Raw genomic sequence first — 16,311 nt, 5'->3', positions numbered from 1 at the left:
TACTGCTCAGCTCTGGTTTAGGATGGTGCTCGGGACTAAACCTAGGAATCTAGTCTCAGGAATCTCCCCAGTCCAAGAACAAAAATACTACTACTAAAAAGAATAATGTGTAAACAGGCCAGCAGGCTATCTCATCTGGATAGTGCACATCGTTTGTCAATGTATACAACCCAGGTTTAAGCACAGCCCTCACCACACAGGGTTATGTGGGTCAGGGAGAAATTTAGGTACTGTGGAGTCTTTCCTTCTACCACAGTGTCTTTCTGGCCTAAAATGTTATCCCACAGAAGATCAAAAAAGAAAAAAACAAAATACAAAAAGAAAAGGTAAGGAAAACAAAAACAAACAAACAAACAAACAAACGAAGGATGTGTGGCCTAGGAGATGATACTGGATTCTCCAGCATGAGGTACTGAATTCAATCCCCAGCATCACATGTGCTAGACTAGATGGTCTGGTTCTCCCTCCCCTTAGCACATTAACAAATAAAAAATCTAAAAGAGAGAGATAAAACATGGATTATTTATCTAAGATAATAAACAAATAATAAGGCTGGTATAGCAAACTATTAATAACAAATCAAAAATATTTTTTAAGATAATAAAGCTGGATCTCAACATGGACAGCAAGAAAACAGTTATCAACCATAAGGCTTTTATTTTATTTATGTATTTGCTGGCCATCACCAAAAATTCTCTGCTCCAGGATGACTTCTCTATATAAAGAGACAGAGAGAATGAAAGAGATGCTTCTTTCAATGTGATGGGGATTGCACTTGAACCTGGTCGTGCACATGGCAGAGCACTGTCCAAGTGAACTCTTTCACCAGCCCTAAAACTCTTTAAAAGCAACTGTGATTCATAAGTCAGTGGCAGTCAGCTGGCCCTCCTCACACCCTCTGCCCAGAGAAAAATCCAGGGAGCAGCACACAGGCCACAGCAGCAAGAAGCCCCAAGTAAAGGGTTAAATCACAATTTAACCTCTAAACCCAGCTATGCCCAATGCTACTTGACAGCTGCTCCCCCAAAACTACTCACCATCAAACTTGGCGAGCTTACTGATGTGTCCCAATTCCGAGGTGACAGGAATGGCCTGACGCACTTTCATGTTGGTCTCTCTGCAAGGAGAGTGATCCTGAGTCCTGGTTCTAGTCCCTTCCCCAGGTTCCACCTGGGGATGTGTGACTCAGGCATCAGTCAGTACCCCCAAAAATCACACTCAGAGGGAGATTTCAACACCTCCCCTCAAGTCTGTATGTCTGTTTTTTTCTTTTATTTTTATTGTTGTTATGAGGGCTTTACTGCTCTGGGCTGATTTTTCAGAGAGAGATAGAGGGAGAGAGGGAGAATATAGCACAGTATCAAAGCTTCCTCCAGTATGATGGGGACTGGGTTCAAACCTGGGTCATGTGTGTGGCAGAGAGAGGAGCTATCTTGCTGGCCCACACTCAAGGTCTTTCTCACTCCCTACTTTTTCCCAGAAGGCACAGGGCACAGACACACAGTCCTCTTTCCAGGACATTTTCCCCAGGGAGGCAGCCTGAGTAAGCCACTCACCCATCGAGTTCTGCTGTCTCTATGTAGCACAGCCCATGGGGCTCGCTGCTGGAGAGGAGCAGGAGATCAGCCTGGGGAGAGAGCCCTATGAGGAACCCAACTCCCCCACCCCCAGTCCTACACCCCAAGCCTCCCCTCACTCTAACCATCCTTCCCGTTTTTTTTTTTAAGAGTTTATTTATTTATTTGTGAGAAAGATAGGAAAAGAGAGAGAAAGAACCAGACATCACTCTGGTACATGTGCTGCCAGGGACTGAACACAGGACCTCATGCTTGAGAGTCCAGTGCTTTATCTACTGCACCACCTCCTGGACCACAGATGACTTTTTCAGACAGAAACAGTGACAAAGAGGCAGAGAGTGAAGAAGACCACACCACCAAAGTATCCTTCAATGCAGCAGGGACCAGGTTCAAACCCGGGTCTTACACAAGGCATAGCAGTGCACTGTTCAGGTGAGCTATTTTGCCAGCCCCCATCCTTTCTTTTTTATTCTTGGTTTTGTTTTTAGATTTTATTTACTAATGAGAATGATAAAGGAAGAGAGAGAAAAATAGAGGGGCCAAGTGGTGGTGCACCTAGCTAAGCACATATGTTACAGTGCACAAGGACCCAAGTTCAAGCCCCTGGTCCCCACCTGCAGGGGGAAAGCTTTGGAAGCGGTGCTGTAGGTGTCTTTATTTTCACAAGCTTTCTCTCCTCCTCTGTCTTCCTCTCTGCTCTCAATTTCTCTTTGTCCTATCCAACAACAACAACAGCAATGCTAACAATAACAACAACAACAACAAGGGCAACAAAATGGAGAAAATGGCTGCTAGGAGCAGTGGATTCGTAGTACAGGCACTGAGCCCCAGTGATAACCCTGGAGGCAAGAAAAAAAAGAGTCTAGTGCTTTATCCACTGTGCCAGTTCCCAGGCTACCTTTTTAAAAAACATTTATTAGGGGGGTTCAGGCTGTAGTGCAGCAGGTTAAGCGGACATCGCGCAAAACTTGAGCATCAGCATAAGGATCCCAGCTTGAGCCCCCGGCTCCCTACCTGCAGGGGGATTGCTTCACAAGCAGTGAAGCAGGTCTGCAGGTCTGTAGGTGTCTATTTTTCTCTCCCGTTCTCTGTCTTCCCCTCCTTTCTCCATTTCTCTCTGTCCTATCCAGCAACAACAACATCAATAACAACAACAATAATAACCACAACAATGATAAAAACAATAAGGGCAACAAAAACGGAAAATAAATAAATAAATATTTTTTAAAAAATACATTTATTAGGGGGCCGGGTGGTAGCACAGTGAATTAAGTGCACATGGCACAAAGCTCAAGGATCCTGTTCAAGCCCCCGCTTTCCCACCTGCAGTGGGGGGGGGGGGGTCGCTTTACAAGCGGTGACGCAGGTCTGCAGGTGTCTATCTTTCTCTCCCCCTCTGTCTTCCCCTCCTCTATCAATTTCTCTCTGTCCTATTCAACAACAACGATAGCTAATAACAACAACAATGGCAACAAAAGGGAAAAAATAGCCTTTGGGAGCAGTGGATTCCTAGTGCAGGCACCAAACCCCAGCAATAACCATAAAGGCAAAAAAAAAAAAAAAATTACTAATGGGGGCCATGAGAGGTGCACACAGTTGAATGCACAAGTTACAATATACAAGGACCTGACTGAAGTCCTTAGTCCCCCCACCTGCAGGGGAGGGAAGCTCTGCAAGCAGTGAAGCAGCACTGCAGGTATTAGCTTCTCTCTCCCTTCCCCCTCCTTCTCAATTTCTCTGTCTCTAGCCAATAAATAAAAGGGAAAGAGAAAGAGAACCAAAGCAACACTATAGCACATGTGATGTCAGAGCTCAAACTCAGAACCTCATGCTTAAAAGTACAATTCTCAGGGAGTCAGGAGGTGGCGCAGAGGGTTAAGCGCAGGTGGCGCAAAGCGCAAAGACCAGCTTAAGGATCCCGGTTCAAGCCCCTGGCTCCCCACCTACAAGGGAGTCGCTTTACAGGTGGTGAAGCAGGTCTGCAGGTGTCTGTCTTTCTCTACCCCTCTCTGTCTTCCCCTCCTCTCTCCATTTCTCCCTGTCCTATCCAACAATGACATCAATAACAACAACAATAACTACAACAATAAAAAACAAGGGAAACAAAAGGGAATAAGTAAATAAAATAAAAATAAATTAAAAAGAGTTCAATCCTCTAGCTACAGAACTACCTCCCATTCTTGATTTGTTCAGTTTCAAGCATATAGATGGCTAAAAAAGAACCAGTCCGAGGCATAAAATGACAAGCAGGCTCCATTCAAGAAAGCATCCTTCCGGGGCAGTAGTGCAGCGGGTTAAGTACACATGGCATGAAGTGCAAAGACCAGCTTAAGGATCCCGGTTCAAGCCCCCTAGCTCCCCACTTGCAGGGGGGTCACTTCACAGGCAGTGAAGCAGGTCTGCAGGTGTCTGTCTTTCACTCCCCTTCTCTGTCTTCCCCTCCTTTCTCGATCTCTCTGTCCTATTCAACAACAACAGCAGCAATGGCAACAATAACAACAACGAAGGCAACAAAATGGGGAAAAATGGCCTCCAGGAGCAGTGGATTCACAGTGCAGGCACTGAGTCCCAGCAGCCCCTGGAGGCAAAAAGAGAAAAGAAAAAGAAGAAGAGAAAAGAAAAGAGAAGAGAAGAAAGCATCCTTCCATAGATGTTAAAAGAAACCAGAGGGGGGAGTCAGGCAGTAGCGCAGCAGGTTAAGCGCAGGTGGCGCAAAGTGCAAGGACCGGCATAAGGATCCCAGTTCGAGCCCCAGCTCCTCACCTGCAGGGGAGTCACTTCACAGGCGGTGAAGCAGGTCTGCAGGTGTCTTTCTCTCCTCCTCTCTGTCTTCCCCTCCTCTCTCCATTTCTCTCTGTCCTATCCAACAACTACAACATCAATAACAACAACAATAATAACCACAACAATAAAACAATAAGGGTAACAAAAGGGAATAAATAAATAAGTAAATAGTAGAAAGGAAGGAAGGAAGCAAGCAAGCAAGCAAGCAAGCAGGGAGTCAGGAGGTGGCGCAGCGGGTTAAGTGCATGTGGCGCAAAGCACAAGGACCGGCATAAGGATCCCGGTTCAAGCCCCTGGCTCCCCACCTGCAGGGGAGTCGCTTCACAGGCGGTGAAGCAGGTCTGCAGGTGTCTATCTTTCTCTCCCCTTCTCTGTCTTCCCCTCCTCTCTCCATTTATCTCTGTCCTATCCAACAATGACATCAATAACAACAACAATAATAACTATAACAAGGGCAACAAAAGGGAATAAATATTTAAAAAAAAACAAAAATTAAAAAAAGAAAGAAGGCAGGAGTCAGGCAGTAGTGCAGTAGATTTAAGTGCACATGGCGCAAAGTGAAAGAGCCAGCCTTAGGGATCCCAGTTTGAGCTCCCAGTTCCCCACCTACAGGGGGTTGCTTCACAAGCGATGAAGCAGGTCTGCAGGTGTCTATCTTTCTTTCCCCCTGTCTTCCCCTCCTCTTTTGATTTCTCTCTGTCTTATCCAACAACAATAGCAATGACAACAATCATAATGACAACAAGGTCAACAAAATGAGAAAAAATGGCCTCCAGGAGCAGTGGGTTCATAGTGCAGGAACCAAGCCCCAGCAATAACCCTGGAGGCATAAAAAAAAAAAATTTTTTTTAAATCCTAGAAAAAAATAAGAGGGCAGCTCAGGAGGTGGCACAATAGACAAAGTGTTGGACTCTTAAGCTTCAGATTCCAAGTTTGACCCTCAATAACCACATGTGTCAGTGATGCTCTGATTCTCTCTCCTCTTATGAATAGAGATTTTAAAAAATATTTTACTTATTTGGACAGAGAGAAATTGAAAGGAAAAAGGAATTTATAGAGAGAGAGGGAGAGAGACCTGCAATACTGCTTCACCACTTGTGAAGCTTCCTTCTTGCAGGCGGGGACTGGAAGCTTAAACCCTGGTCCTTGAGCACTGTAATGTGTGTGCTCAACCAGGTGCACCACCACCAGATCCCAGATTTTTTTTTAAATTTTTTAAAAAGACATTTATCTATTCTTTTTTGTTGCCCTTGTTGTAGTTATTATTGTTGTTGTTGATGATGTTGTTGTTGGATAGGACAGAGAGAAATGGAGAGAGGAGGGGAAGACAGAGAGTGGTAGAGAAAGATAGGCCTGCAGGCCTGCTTCACAGCAACTCCGCTGTAGGTGGGGAGTCGGGGGCTTGAACCAGGATCCTTATGCTGGTTCTTGTGCTTTACACCACGTGCGCTTAACCTGCTGTACTACCGTCCGACTCCCCCCAGAATTTTTTTGAGAGAGAGAGACCAGAGTATGGGTAGGAGAGATAGCAGAATAGTGATGCAAAGACTTTCATGCCTGAGACTCCAAGCTCCCAAGTTCAATCTCCAGCACCACCATAAATCAGATGAGCAGTGCTCTGGGAAAAAGAAAAAGACAGAGAGACAAGTGTGAAGCACATGCACACACTGCCATGAACAAGGACTAGAGTTCAAGCCCCTTACTCCCCACCTGCAGGGGGGACAGTTGGTAAAGCAGATCTACAGATATCTCTTTTCCTCTCTCCCTAAATCCCCCCCCCCAATTCCTCTCTGTCCTATCAAATAAGATGAAAGAAAGAGAGAAAGAAAGGAAGAGGAAAAATGGTTGCTAGGAGTAGTGGATTCATAGTGCCAGCACCGAGCCCCAGTGACAATCCTGGTGGCAACTAAAAAAAAAAAAAAGAGTGGGGTGGGGGTAGATGGCACAATGGTCAAGCAAAGAGACTCTCATGCCTGAGGTTCTATAATCCCAGATTCAATTCCCCACACCACCATAAACCAGAGCTAAACAGTGCTCTAGTAAAAAAAAAACAAACAAGGGAAGGAGGTAGCTGATGGCCACTGCACCCCTTACCGCCACAAACTGGTTATTCTCTAGCTTGATAATGTCACCGACACAGACATTCATCCATGGCTCCTGCTGGAGGCTGGGGCAATGAGAAAGGTGACAGAGGAGAAGTGGTCAGTTGCTGGAGAGCTTGGAGGGGGGGAGTGCCCTCTCCTCCCCGAGACCTGAGGTCTCCAGCAGGCACTCACATCCCATTGATCAGCACCTGAGACTGCCGGTTATTCACCTGGTTATCACTCTTGTGGCGGAACTGAAAAGAACATGGGGAGGTAAGACGCCTTCTCCTCAAATACATCTGCTTCCACATCTACATCCACTTTCTCCCTTACCCTGTCCCACCCCTCCTCTCAGCCAGGAGATCCTGGGTCTAGCTGGTCCAGGAAAGAGATGGTAAAATCACCTCGAAACTGTGTGAGGTTGGAATCAGGCAGGAAGATGGGAACAACTCACATAATCATCAGTGGCATCCTTCACAGCCGTGATGGTAAGGACAAGGACCAAAGGCACAATGGTGGTGAACCAGGACAGGGACGAGATCTGAGGGATCAACTGAAAGGAAGAGAGAGAGGCATGTCTCTGAGCCTACCCTCTGCCTCTCTCACTTTTGCTTACTTTCTCTCTGCTTTGACTGGATGTGGCTCTGCCTGCGGCACAAACTACTTACCTGCAGAATGAGAAGGAACAGGAAGTAGGTGTTGGCGACTTCCTGGAACTGCTCAAAGAGGTTGACGGGCAAGAAAGTGAGGATGTTGTACTTGGAGGTCTTGATGCAGTTACTCTGTGGCCAGAGGAGACAGGGTAAGAAGACCCCTCCCCAGTGCCAGCCCAGCACAGACTGTGCCACTTTCTCCTACTCCATGCCCCCAGCCTCTGGCAGAAGCCAGCAGCCATAAGGGGGAGGCAGACAAGGGGGAGGCATGAGGAAAAACTCAGCACAGCAGGAGGCAGCTCCTAGTTGATCCCTGCCCCACCCAGATGTCCTGCCCCTTCCTGTCCCTGGCACAGGGGGACAGCCACAGCCACTCACCGCATACTGGAACTTCTCATTGTATTCTCGGTTGTTGGCCCGTGCCCTCCTTTCTTCTTCTGCAAGGGAATGACATCAGCTGAAGTCAGGGGAGATGAGCTCAAGCACACCCCACTTTGTGTGTGCGTGGGGTGGGGGGGTCCTGCCAAGGACCCTTGGCTCCATCTATAGTATATAGGGGTGTCAGTAAATCCTTCCTGGATGCCACTGCCTAACCAGTCAGCTCTACAGGCAGACTGCTCACCAATGACCTCCAAAGATGTCAACTGGAGGGGAAACCCTCCCATCACTACTTTAGGCATTCTTGGGCTCAGATTCCAAGCAGGATATCCAGTGCAGACACCTGACTTTCTGCCCTGGAGGTGGGAGGTGTGGGGTTGGGGGGGTACAAAGCTTATTCAGTCAAGGGACACCCCTGCCTGCCCCCTAGGGAACCCTGAGAGACAGGACACAGAGGGTAACTGTGCCATGACCCTGATCTGCGCCAATCTTGCGGGCCCACGTGCAACCACCCCTGCCAGGCCTCTGCCTGTCACATGTCACCAGCAGCGGTTTCTGACTGGCCCACAATGACATCACCATGTTCCAAAGCTCTTCTCCAAGTAAGGGGGGGAGCAAGGCCAGGGTCCGAGATGCAGGAAGGAGGAACAACGCGCGACTGATTTGAAACAGTTACTAGCTGTGACCTTCCTGGAGCTCCAGCTCCTATCTCCCCCCTTCACTGCACACCTGCCCGACACATGAATGTATACTGCACCCCCTATCCATGAGAATCTGCAGATGGAGTCCCAGGACATGTCCTACCTAGCAGGGATATGTGTCCCAGCAGGGGTGCAAGTGACCTCGGTCCTAAGCCAATGTGAGAGTGGCAGGCAGCCAACCCCTGATCTCCCGAACCCCCAGCCCCAGCATTCCTACCCCCCCCCCCCCCCGCACCGCACCACGAGACTAGCAACCCCACACCCCACTTTACTCCCGCAACTTCCCTAGGAAGGACCCAAGAGAAGGGGGCTGGGGGTGGGCAGAACCTCGGGGTCTGAACCGGAGAGGTTGGGTGGGGAGTTGGGGAGGAGGGTGAAGACCTGCAGGCATGCGGACGCCCTAGGGCTGCCCACGGTTACCTGTCCCCCAGGAGGGCTTCTTCTGGCTCCAGGAAGAGGGAGCTGGGGCCCACTTCTCCGGCATCTCCTTGGGGACCGTCATGATGCCGGCTGGCCGGCCGGAAAGGGTGGAGGGCAGGCCAGGGTCTCAGCAGAGCCCAGCAGGCAGCCCCCAGAGGAGATGCGGGAGCTGAGGCCACTCGGAGGGGAGCCCCGACCAGGAGCGCACGCCACCCTCAGCCCCGGCCATCCCCGCACCCGCTGTTGCCCGCAGTTGCACAACGAAGCCACCGCCCCGCACTGCCCGCAGGGCCCGCCCCCACACACACCGGCGCAGGCACCAGCGGCCCGCCTCCCCGCCTCCCCTGCGGGCCGGCCAATGCGGGACGCAGGGGAGGGGGCACAGCACTGCTACGACTGCAGGACTAGGAGAGAAACCCAGGGGAAGGAACACGGAACCCCCACCCTTGGAGCAGAAAACCAGCGGTGGGTTGCCCCAAACCGGTTCTGTGCAATTACAAAGCACGCCCCACTGGGGATAAGCCAGCTCTCCATCAAGGGGACCCCCGGGTTTCCTAGCCTCCCCCCACACACACACACACATGCATACACACTGAGGTCCAGTCTTTCTCACTTCAGTCAGGCCCCTGCTCCCACTCCTCAGGCCCCAAACCACCCCCCACCCTCGCAGCCCCGCCTTACCTGGGGGGCGCTTTTTTGCACACAGTGCCATGTCACCCAGTAAGGGCCCCGCAGTCCCATGGGAGAGGCTGAGGAAGAAGACAAAAAGGTGAGGTGGGGGAGTTCCAGGGAAGCCCTCCAAACCCCTCCTCAGAGTCCTCCAGGGCCCCCTCCTCGCCAGCTTGGACTCTACCCCCATTCCACCCCCTACCCCCCCCCCCCGTACTGTTTTTCCGCTGGCCTGGAGGATGGGAGGACTGAGAAAGGCAAGGAGGTACCCCACCACATCCCTAGGCCTCCAGGTTGGGGACCCGATACTGAAAAGTCAAAACCTGCAGGATAAGGTGATGACAGGAAGGGAATTTAGATGGGGAGGCACAGGGACACACACACACACACACACACACACACACACACACCTTTCCTGATGCAGTCCCAGGGTAACCCCACCCCCCCACCCCCACCTGCCCTGAGAGCAGACTCCACACCCAAGGATGGGGGTGTGAGAGCCCGGGCCAGGAAACACCTGGCAGAACATCAGGAAGCAGGGTAGGCAGTCCACCCTCCTCAGTACATGACCCCCCACCACCACCACCCATTGCCTGGGCCTACAGTGTCACCTGCTCCAGGGACCCTGTGTGACAAAGGCCAGGCTTTCACTTCCTGCACAGGCTGGCCCCAAACCACTTTTGGGTTAGCGTTCTTCTTGTCACCAGGAGGATTCTCCCAACACCCCCACCCCCCAAGTGAGTCCTCAATACTTGCTCAGTATTGCTCTGAACCACCAGATGAGTCTTGGCTTCCTTCCTTTTTTATCCTTCCTGTGCCCAAAAAAGGGCTGAGGAGACAGTATAGTGGTTTTGCAAAATGATTCTCATGCCTAAGGCTCTGAGGACTCAGGTTCGGTCCCCAGCACCACTATCAGCTAGAGTTGAACAGTGCTCTGGTCTTTCCCTTTTTCTACATCTCTCTCATTAAAATAATGTGAAAGAAACTACCATTAGGCAGAGAAGAGAGTACAGTGGTTCTGCAAAAGACTCATACCTAAGGCTCTGAGGCCCTAACTGAGCAATGCTCTGGTAAAGAAGGAAGTAAGGACGTAAGAAAGCCTGGCCTATAACATGAGATCGCAGAACCTCATCCAGGCTGCCCAGCTTGGTCCAGAGCAAGTTGCTAGCCAAGTCCTAGATGCCCCTGCCATCGCCTCTTTGTAAAGTCTGCCCCTCCCAACCTGCCTCCCCCTTTTTCCTTCCACCGTTGGGCCCCAGCACCAGGCACACCTGGCCAGGCTGTCCGTCCCAAGAAGTACTAATTGCCTGTCTGCCCAACCTCTCTAATTACAGACCCTGGCTGGCACTGTCCACAGTCTCCCCCTCCATAAGCTCAGAGCCTTTCCTGAACCTCAGATTGCAAGCCAGCCTCTGTTCCCAGCTGACCGTCCCAGCCTGGGTGGGGTGGTGAGGGTGGCTGGCTAACTGGGGAAAGAAACCTCAGCCACACTTGACAGATGCCAAGCCACCGCCCCCCTTTCTCCCTCAGCCAGCCAGCAGGGTCTCCACCCAGTCTAGAGGGTGAGTCATGGGGTGCAGGGGGAAGGTGAAAGAAGAGGTGGCATCCCAGCAAAGGCCTCCGGGGTCACTGTCTACCTGGAGCTTTGGGTTCAAGGCCAATAAAAGAGGAGCTAAGGAGAGAGTCACACACGTTTTTTGGAGGCAGGAGCCTGCACCCTGTCCACGATTGGGGTTTGGCCTCTAAGGATGGACAGCCCAGCCCCCCAGCCCCTCATGGAGGTGACAGAGAAGGGGAAGGAAGTGGGAGACCTGGGAAAAGGGGCACTCCTCCCAAAACACACACACACACACACACACACACACACACACACACAAACTTTTCTTCCCAGTTTCACACAGCCTGAGCTTTCTTAACCACTGGCTCATTAGCCCCGTCGCCTGGCCTCTTACCTGTGCCAGCAACCACATATGAGATAAAAATAGCTGGCTCTGAGAGAAGCACTCCTCCAGCGGACTCCCACTCCCAGCGGGAACAAGGTGCAGGGGGTCCCCAGGAAAAGGGTGTCAAGCCCCCCCCCCCCAAAACTCGAGCCACCAGCTTGCCCCTGGGAACCTGCATCCCCACCCCTCCAAAGCCCGGGCATTCCCGCATCCCCGCGCCTCTAGAGTGAAGAAACCGATCCCCCCACCCAACACATACTTGGCAGAGACAAAGCTCTCAGACCCAAACTGCCCTTTTCAGACTCCCCATTTGTGGGCCCAGGGGTTCCCAGCCCTATCTCCCCAGCACTCCAGGGTTGGGGAGGAGGTCCCAGACTTGGGCACCCCAGTCTTGCCTCCGGTGCACCCCGCCTCACCTCAGCGACGTGGCTTCCGCGTGCTGCCCATGCCGGGGCTGCGGCGGGGGGCTCGGCCACTCCCCGGGCGCCCCCCTAGAGCAGCCCCGACCCCCAGCCCGCAGCTACTTTGTGTCAGTTTCGGCTGTGCCGGGGCGGAAGTGACGGTGCGGGCGGGGGCGGGGGGTTTCGGGGTGTGGGGGGCCCCGGCGCCATCTTTGTGCAGGGCAAGGGGAGGGTCGTCACCCCAGGGGAGGGGCCCCACAGGCTGGACCCGCCCCCTTCAGAGTTCAAAAAGCTGGAAAAAACTAAAAGCGCGAGACCAGGCAGCACTGAAATTCGCTTTATTGGGAGTGGGGGCGCCCGGCACCCCTGCAGAAACTGCATCTCCTGGGTACGCCCCCAGGGTACGCCCCTGGATTCAGCCACCTCTGCACAGGTTTAGGGGTGCAGGCTGTCTCCAGGATAGGGCATGGGGAAACCGCCCTGGGAGCATCGCCCCATACTGCTTGAGCCAGGCGGGAAACTGAGGCGCGGCCAGCACCCAAAACTCCATTCCCCTTTCCCCAGGAGAGAAGACAACAACACCAAGGGAGAGTGGGAGGATGAGGGTTCCACAGCGTAGTAGTAAGGGGTTGGGAGGACCCCTGGGTCGTGCACCCCCTGCAGGATGGGGACCCTACAAGCCCACGGAGTCCCACATTATTCCCAACCAACCGCTGCTTTGTGCGCCCCCTGGTGGCCGCCCTGTGGAACTGCGTGCCTGGAAGCCCTGGGAACTAGGATTTGTTAGAGGAGACTGGAGGCAGACCTGCCCTCCCATTTCTCCCTGTCTAGGAGGCCTTCCCAGTGGAGGAGGAAGCACTGTACTGAGGAATGGACAAAGAATCCTCCAGGAGGCACGGTGCACTAACAGTCCAGAGTCCCCTTGTCACCAGTCCGAGCCCTCGGGCCCTTTGTAGTAGCCAAGGGTGCGGAAGACGTATGAGCGCAGTTTGCACCTTCACAGGTGAGTAGAGTCTGAGTCTGTCCGCTGAACAAACTCCAGGTCCTGAATGGGCGCTGGGTCCTCCGGGTGGTGCAGAGCTACCAGCAGCTGATATATGACGGTGCCCAACACAGCCCCCACCAGCGGAGCCACCACAGGTACCCACCACCAACCGTTGCCTGCACTGTGAGCAAGGACAAAAGGGATATATATGATCAGGGCGATTCCCTTAGGCCCTCCTCCCAACACACAAAACTGGGGGTGGAAATGAGGGAACTGCCTAAACTAATTACTGGGGTGCTGGGTACATGAACTGCACTGAAGAGAAGAGAGCCTGCTCTGGCTGTGCACAGTGTGATAGAGCTACAAGACAGCTCACTCTGATAGAGCACTTTCCTTTTTTCTAATAGTTATGTATTTATTTACTTTTGTTGCCCCTGTTGTTTTTTTATTGTTGTAGTTATGATTGTTATTGATGTCGTCATTGTTGGATAGGACAGAGAGAAATAGAGAGAGGAGGGCAAGACATAGAGGGGGAGAGAAAGCTAGACACCTGCAGACCTGCTTCACCGCCTGTGAAGTGACCCCCCTGCAGGTGGGAAGCCAGGGGCTCGAACCAGCATCCTTAGTCTGGTCAGAACACTTTCTTTTATGCACGAGGTCCTGAGTTTGACAACCCCTGCCCCAGCACAAATTTGGTCCCAGACTGGGGAGAGAGCACAATAGTTAGACAGACAGATTTTGATGGAGGCTGGGGAGACTTCACTGTGGTTATGCAAAAATATTCTCATGCCTGAGGCTCTGAGGTGCCAGGAGTTGAGCAGTCCTCTGGTAAAAACAATAAGAAAAAGGGGCTGGGTGGTGGTGCACCTGGTTTAGTGCACATATTACAATGTGCAAGGATCTGGGTTAAAGCCCCTAGTCTCCACCTGCAGGGGTAAAAGCTTTGCAGGTGGTAAAACAGGGTTGCAGGTGTCTCTCTGTCTCTCTCCCTCTCCTACCTTCTCGATTTCTGGCTGTCTATCAAATAAAGAAAATTTTAAAAGAAAGAGAGAAAAAGACTTTCATGTCTGAGGCTCTAAACTCCCAGGTTCAGTCCCCAGCACCACCATAAGCCAGAGCTGAGCAGTGTTGTGGGAAAAAGATGATGATGATGGTGATGATAATGATAATGATAAAACAAGTTCAATCCCCAGCACCACAAATGTCAGAGTGCTAATTCTGGCTTCTCTCTTTCTCCCCTCTATCTTAACTCTTGAGGGGGAAAAAATCACTAATTGGCCCTAGAGGGGGCACAGTATTTAAAGCTTCAAGTATGAGGTCCAGAGTTCAATCCCTAACATTCAATACTCTAAATTGATTCTCTGGTTCTCTCTACCATTAACAAATTAAAAAAAAAAAATGTAGGCTGACAAAATGTCCACCTGGATAGTGTGCTGCTTTGCCATGTATGTGACCGAGGTTCAAACTGGCCCCCACCACATTGGAGGAAATTTTGGTGCTGTAATCTCTCACTCTTTCTATGTCTATCCCTAAAAATATTTATTTTTAATTGTATTCATTTAAAAAATTTTTTTTATTTTCCCTTTTGTTGCCCTTGTTGTTTTTATTATTGTTGTAGTTATTATTGTTGTCATCGTTGTTAGATAGGACAGAGAGAAATGGAGAGAGGAGGGGAAGACAGAGAGGGGGAGAGAACGATAGACACCTGCAGACCTGCTTCACCGCCTGTGAAGCGACTCCCCTGCAGGTGGGGAGCCAGGAGCTTGAACTGGGATCCTTATGCCAGTCTCTGCGCTTAGCTCCACGTGCGCTTAACCCGCTGCGCTACCACCTGACTCCCCTAATTGTATTCATTTTTTATATAGATCAGGTAAAGAGAAATTGAGGGGGTAGGGGCCAGGCGGTGGCACAACTGTTTAAGAACACACATTACAGTGAGAAATTGAGGTAATTGGGCAGTGGTTCACTTGATTAAGCGCACATACTACCATGTACAAGGATTCAGGTCAAACCCCCACTCCCCACTTGCAGAGGGCATGTTTCACTACTCATGAAGCTTTCCCCCTGCAGGCGGAGACCAGGGGCTTGAACCTAGGTCCTGTGCACTGTAATGTGTGCACCATCTGCCCCCCTTTCCTCCTATCTCCCCTCCCCTTTCAATTTCTCTGTCCTGTCAAATAAAACAAGAAAGGAGGAGAAAATTGGCTGCTGGGAGTGGTGGATTCATAGTGCCAGCACCAAGCCCCAGCAATAACTCTGGTGGCAAAAAAGAAAAAAGAAATTGAGGAAGGAGAGAAGAAGTTAGAGAGTAAGAGAGAGGTGACTGAGCAGTGGTGCACCCAGTTAAGCGCAAATACCACATGCATAAGGATCTGGATTTGAGCTGGGAGGACTCCTACAGGGAGAATGCTTTGTGAATGAATGGTGGAGTGGGCCTGCAGGTGTCTCTCTCTCTCTCTCTCTCCCCTACCCTCCCAATTTCTCTCTGTCCTGTCAAATAATTTAAAAAAAAAAATTAATGGAGAGAAAGAAAAAATGGCTGCCAGGAGTGGTGGATTTGTAGTGCCAGCACCAGTGATAACCCTGGTGGCAAAAAGAAAGAGAGACCTGCAGCGCGAGAGAGAGACCTGCAGCACTGCCTCACCACTTCACCACTCATGAAGCTTCCCCACTGCAGGTGCGGACTGAGGTCTTGAACCTGGGTTTTTGTGCATAGTAATGTGTGCGCTAAACCAGGTGTGCCCATAATAAAATAACAATAATAATAATAATAGCTTTAAACAGTCATTAGAAGGCACAGAGCCCCTAACAGACAATGAGTGGAGAAACAGTACCCAGAGTAGCCCTTTCTCACCTGAAGACTTCGGGGCCCCAACCTGCCACATAGGTAAAGAGCCGGGGGCCCAGGTCCCGGGCAGGGTTGAGTGGACACCCACAGTTGACTCCCATGGACAGCTCAATGGCCAGGATCAGCAGCCCCACTGCCACGGGTTCCAGGCCTGCGGGCACTCCCTGGTTCCGCTTGTCCACAATAGCTAAGATGCCCACCATCAGGAAGCCTGTGCCCACAACCTGGAAGAAAACAAAAGCAGAGTTCCATCCACTGATGGATGCTCCATTTGCCCTCTCTCAGATGCCCAGGCCACCACTCCACATCATCTGACTCTGTCCAACTGGAGGAGGGGAGAGGGGCATGGGCAGTCCTGGCCCCCATCCCACACAGAGACTGAACGCTAAGCCCATGTCCTAGGAATGGAAGCAAAGGTCGGACTCTCCCACAGCTCTCCCCAGTGCCTACCTGATCCAGGAAACCATTAGTCAGGGACAGATAGGGAGCAGGATAGGTGGCAAAGATGGAAGCTGTCTCCTTCGGTCCCATCACAGTCAGATTGCCTCCTGTGTAGTTCTGCAGGGCATCTGGGGAGGCACACAGCCTCCTTGGCTCCTTGTCACCTTGGCTCCTTCAAAGCCACCCCTGCCCCTACATAGGCATTCCCCCCCACACACCATGCCAGCCTCCCACCCCAACCTTATCCCATTACCATAGTAGAGAATGAAGACAGTTCCAGAGGCGCAGAAGGCAGACAGGAGCTGCACCAGGGAGTAAACAGGAAGCAAAGCCCAGGGGAAGTGCCCCAGGAGGCACTTTGCCAAAGAGAAGGCAGGGTTCAGGTGCGCCCCTTCCAGGATCAAGAAAACAAAACAAAACAAAACAA

General features: G+C 51.3%; 2 protein-coding genes across 11 annotated transcripts in view; both read right to left on the bottom strand.

Annotated features, from left to right (window-relative positions):
- Positions 1–11,776, bottom strand: part of ATP8B2 (ATPase phospholipid transporting 8B2) — a 41,727-nt gene extending 29,951 nt beyond the window's left edge. For 2 of the 10 annotated variants that reach the window (XM_060201470.1, XM_060201472.1), the window contains exons 1-9: positions 11,626–11,776; positions 9,279–9,346; positions 7,477–7,535; positions 7,114–7,227; positions 6,900–6,998; positions 6,638–6,699; positions 6,456–6,528; positions 1,557–1,627; positions 1,038–1,117 (exon numbers count right to left, since the gene is read on the bottom strand). In XM_060201470.1, coding sequence (XP_060057453.1) covers positions 1,038–1,117; positions 1,557–1,627; positions 6,456–6,528; positions 6,638–6,699; positions 6,900–6,998; positions 7,114–7,227; positions 7,477–7,535; positions 9,279–9,309 — 589 coding nt within the window. In that variant the 5' untranslated portion in view covers positions 9,310–9,346; positions 11,626–11,776. Of the gene's footprint in view, positions 1–1,037; positions 1,118–1,556; positions 1,628–6,455; positions 6,529–6,637; positions 6,700–6,899; positions 6,999–7,113; positions 7,228–7,476; positions 7,536–8,597; positions 9,231–9,278; positions 9,347–11,625 lie in introns of those variants that run through there. The other 8 variants (XM_060201469.1, XM_060201473.1, XM_060201476.1 and 5 more) reach the window with 7 other exon arrangements.
- Positions 11,777–11,932: 156 nt separating this feature from the next.
- AQP10 (aquaporin 10) lies at positions 11,933–16,073 on the bottom strand. The gene is made up of 3 exons (XM_060201457.1): positions 15,894–16,073; positions 15,450–15,667; positions 11,933–12,776 (listed from the first exon to the last, which is right to left on the bottom strand). The coding sequence occupies exons 1-3, from the start codon at positions 15,972–15,974 to the stop codon at positions 12,608–12,610; spliced, it is 468 nt and encodes a 155-aa protein (XP_060057440.1). The 5' UTR covers positions 15,975–16,073; the 3' UTR covers positions 11,933–12,607.
- Between the last annotated feature and the right edge of the window lie 238 nt (positions 16,074–16,311).

Source organism: Erinaceus europaeus, chromosome 11, assembly GCF_950295315.1.
Source record: "Erinaceus europaeus chromosome 11, mEriEur2.1, whole genome shotgun sequence".
Classification (NCBI taxonomy): Eukaryota; Metazoa; Chordata; class Mammalia; order Eulipotyphla; family Erinaceidae; genus Erinaceus; species Erinaceus europaeus.
The sequence above is the reverse complement of the archived record's forward strand: the minus strand, read 5'-3'. Positions and strand labels throughout refer to the sequence as shown.

Bases quoted from the DNA above. Each gene is read 5' to 3' on its own strand.
- AQP10 (XM_060201457.1), bottom strand. From the start codon at position 15,974: ATGGGACCGAAGGAGACAGCTTCCATCTTTGCCACCTATCCTGCTCCC. The intron at 15,668-15,893 runs GTAGGCACTGGG...GTTTTCTTCCAG, and splicing joins CTAATGGTTTCCTGGATCAG to GTTGTGGGCACAGGCTTCCT. The intron at 12,777-15,449 runs GTGAGAAAGGGC...CCTTGCTCACAG, and splicing joins TGGGGCCCCGAAGTCTTCAG to TGCAGGCAACGGTTGGTGGT.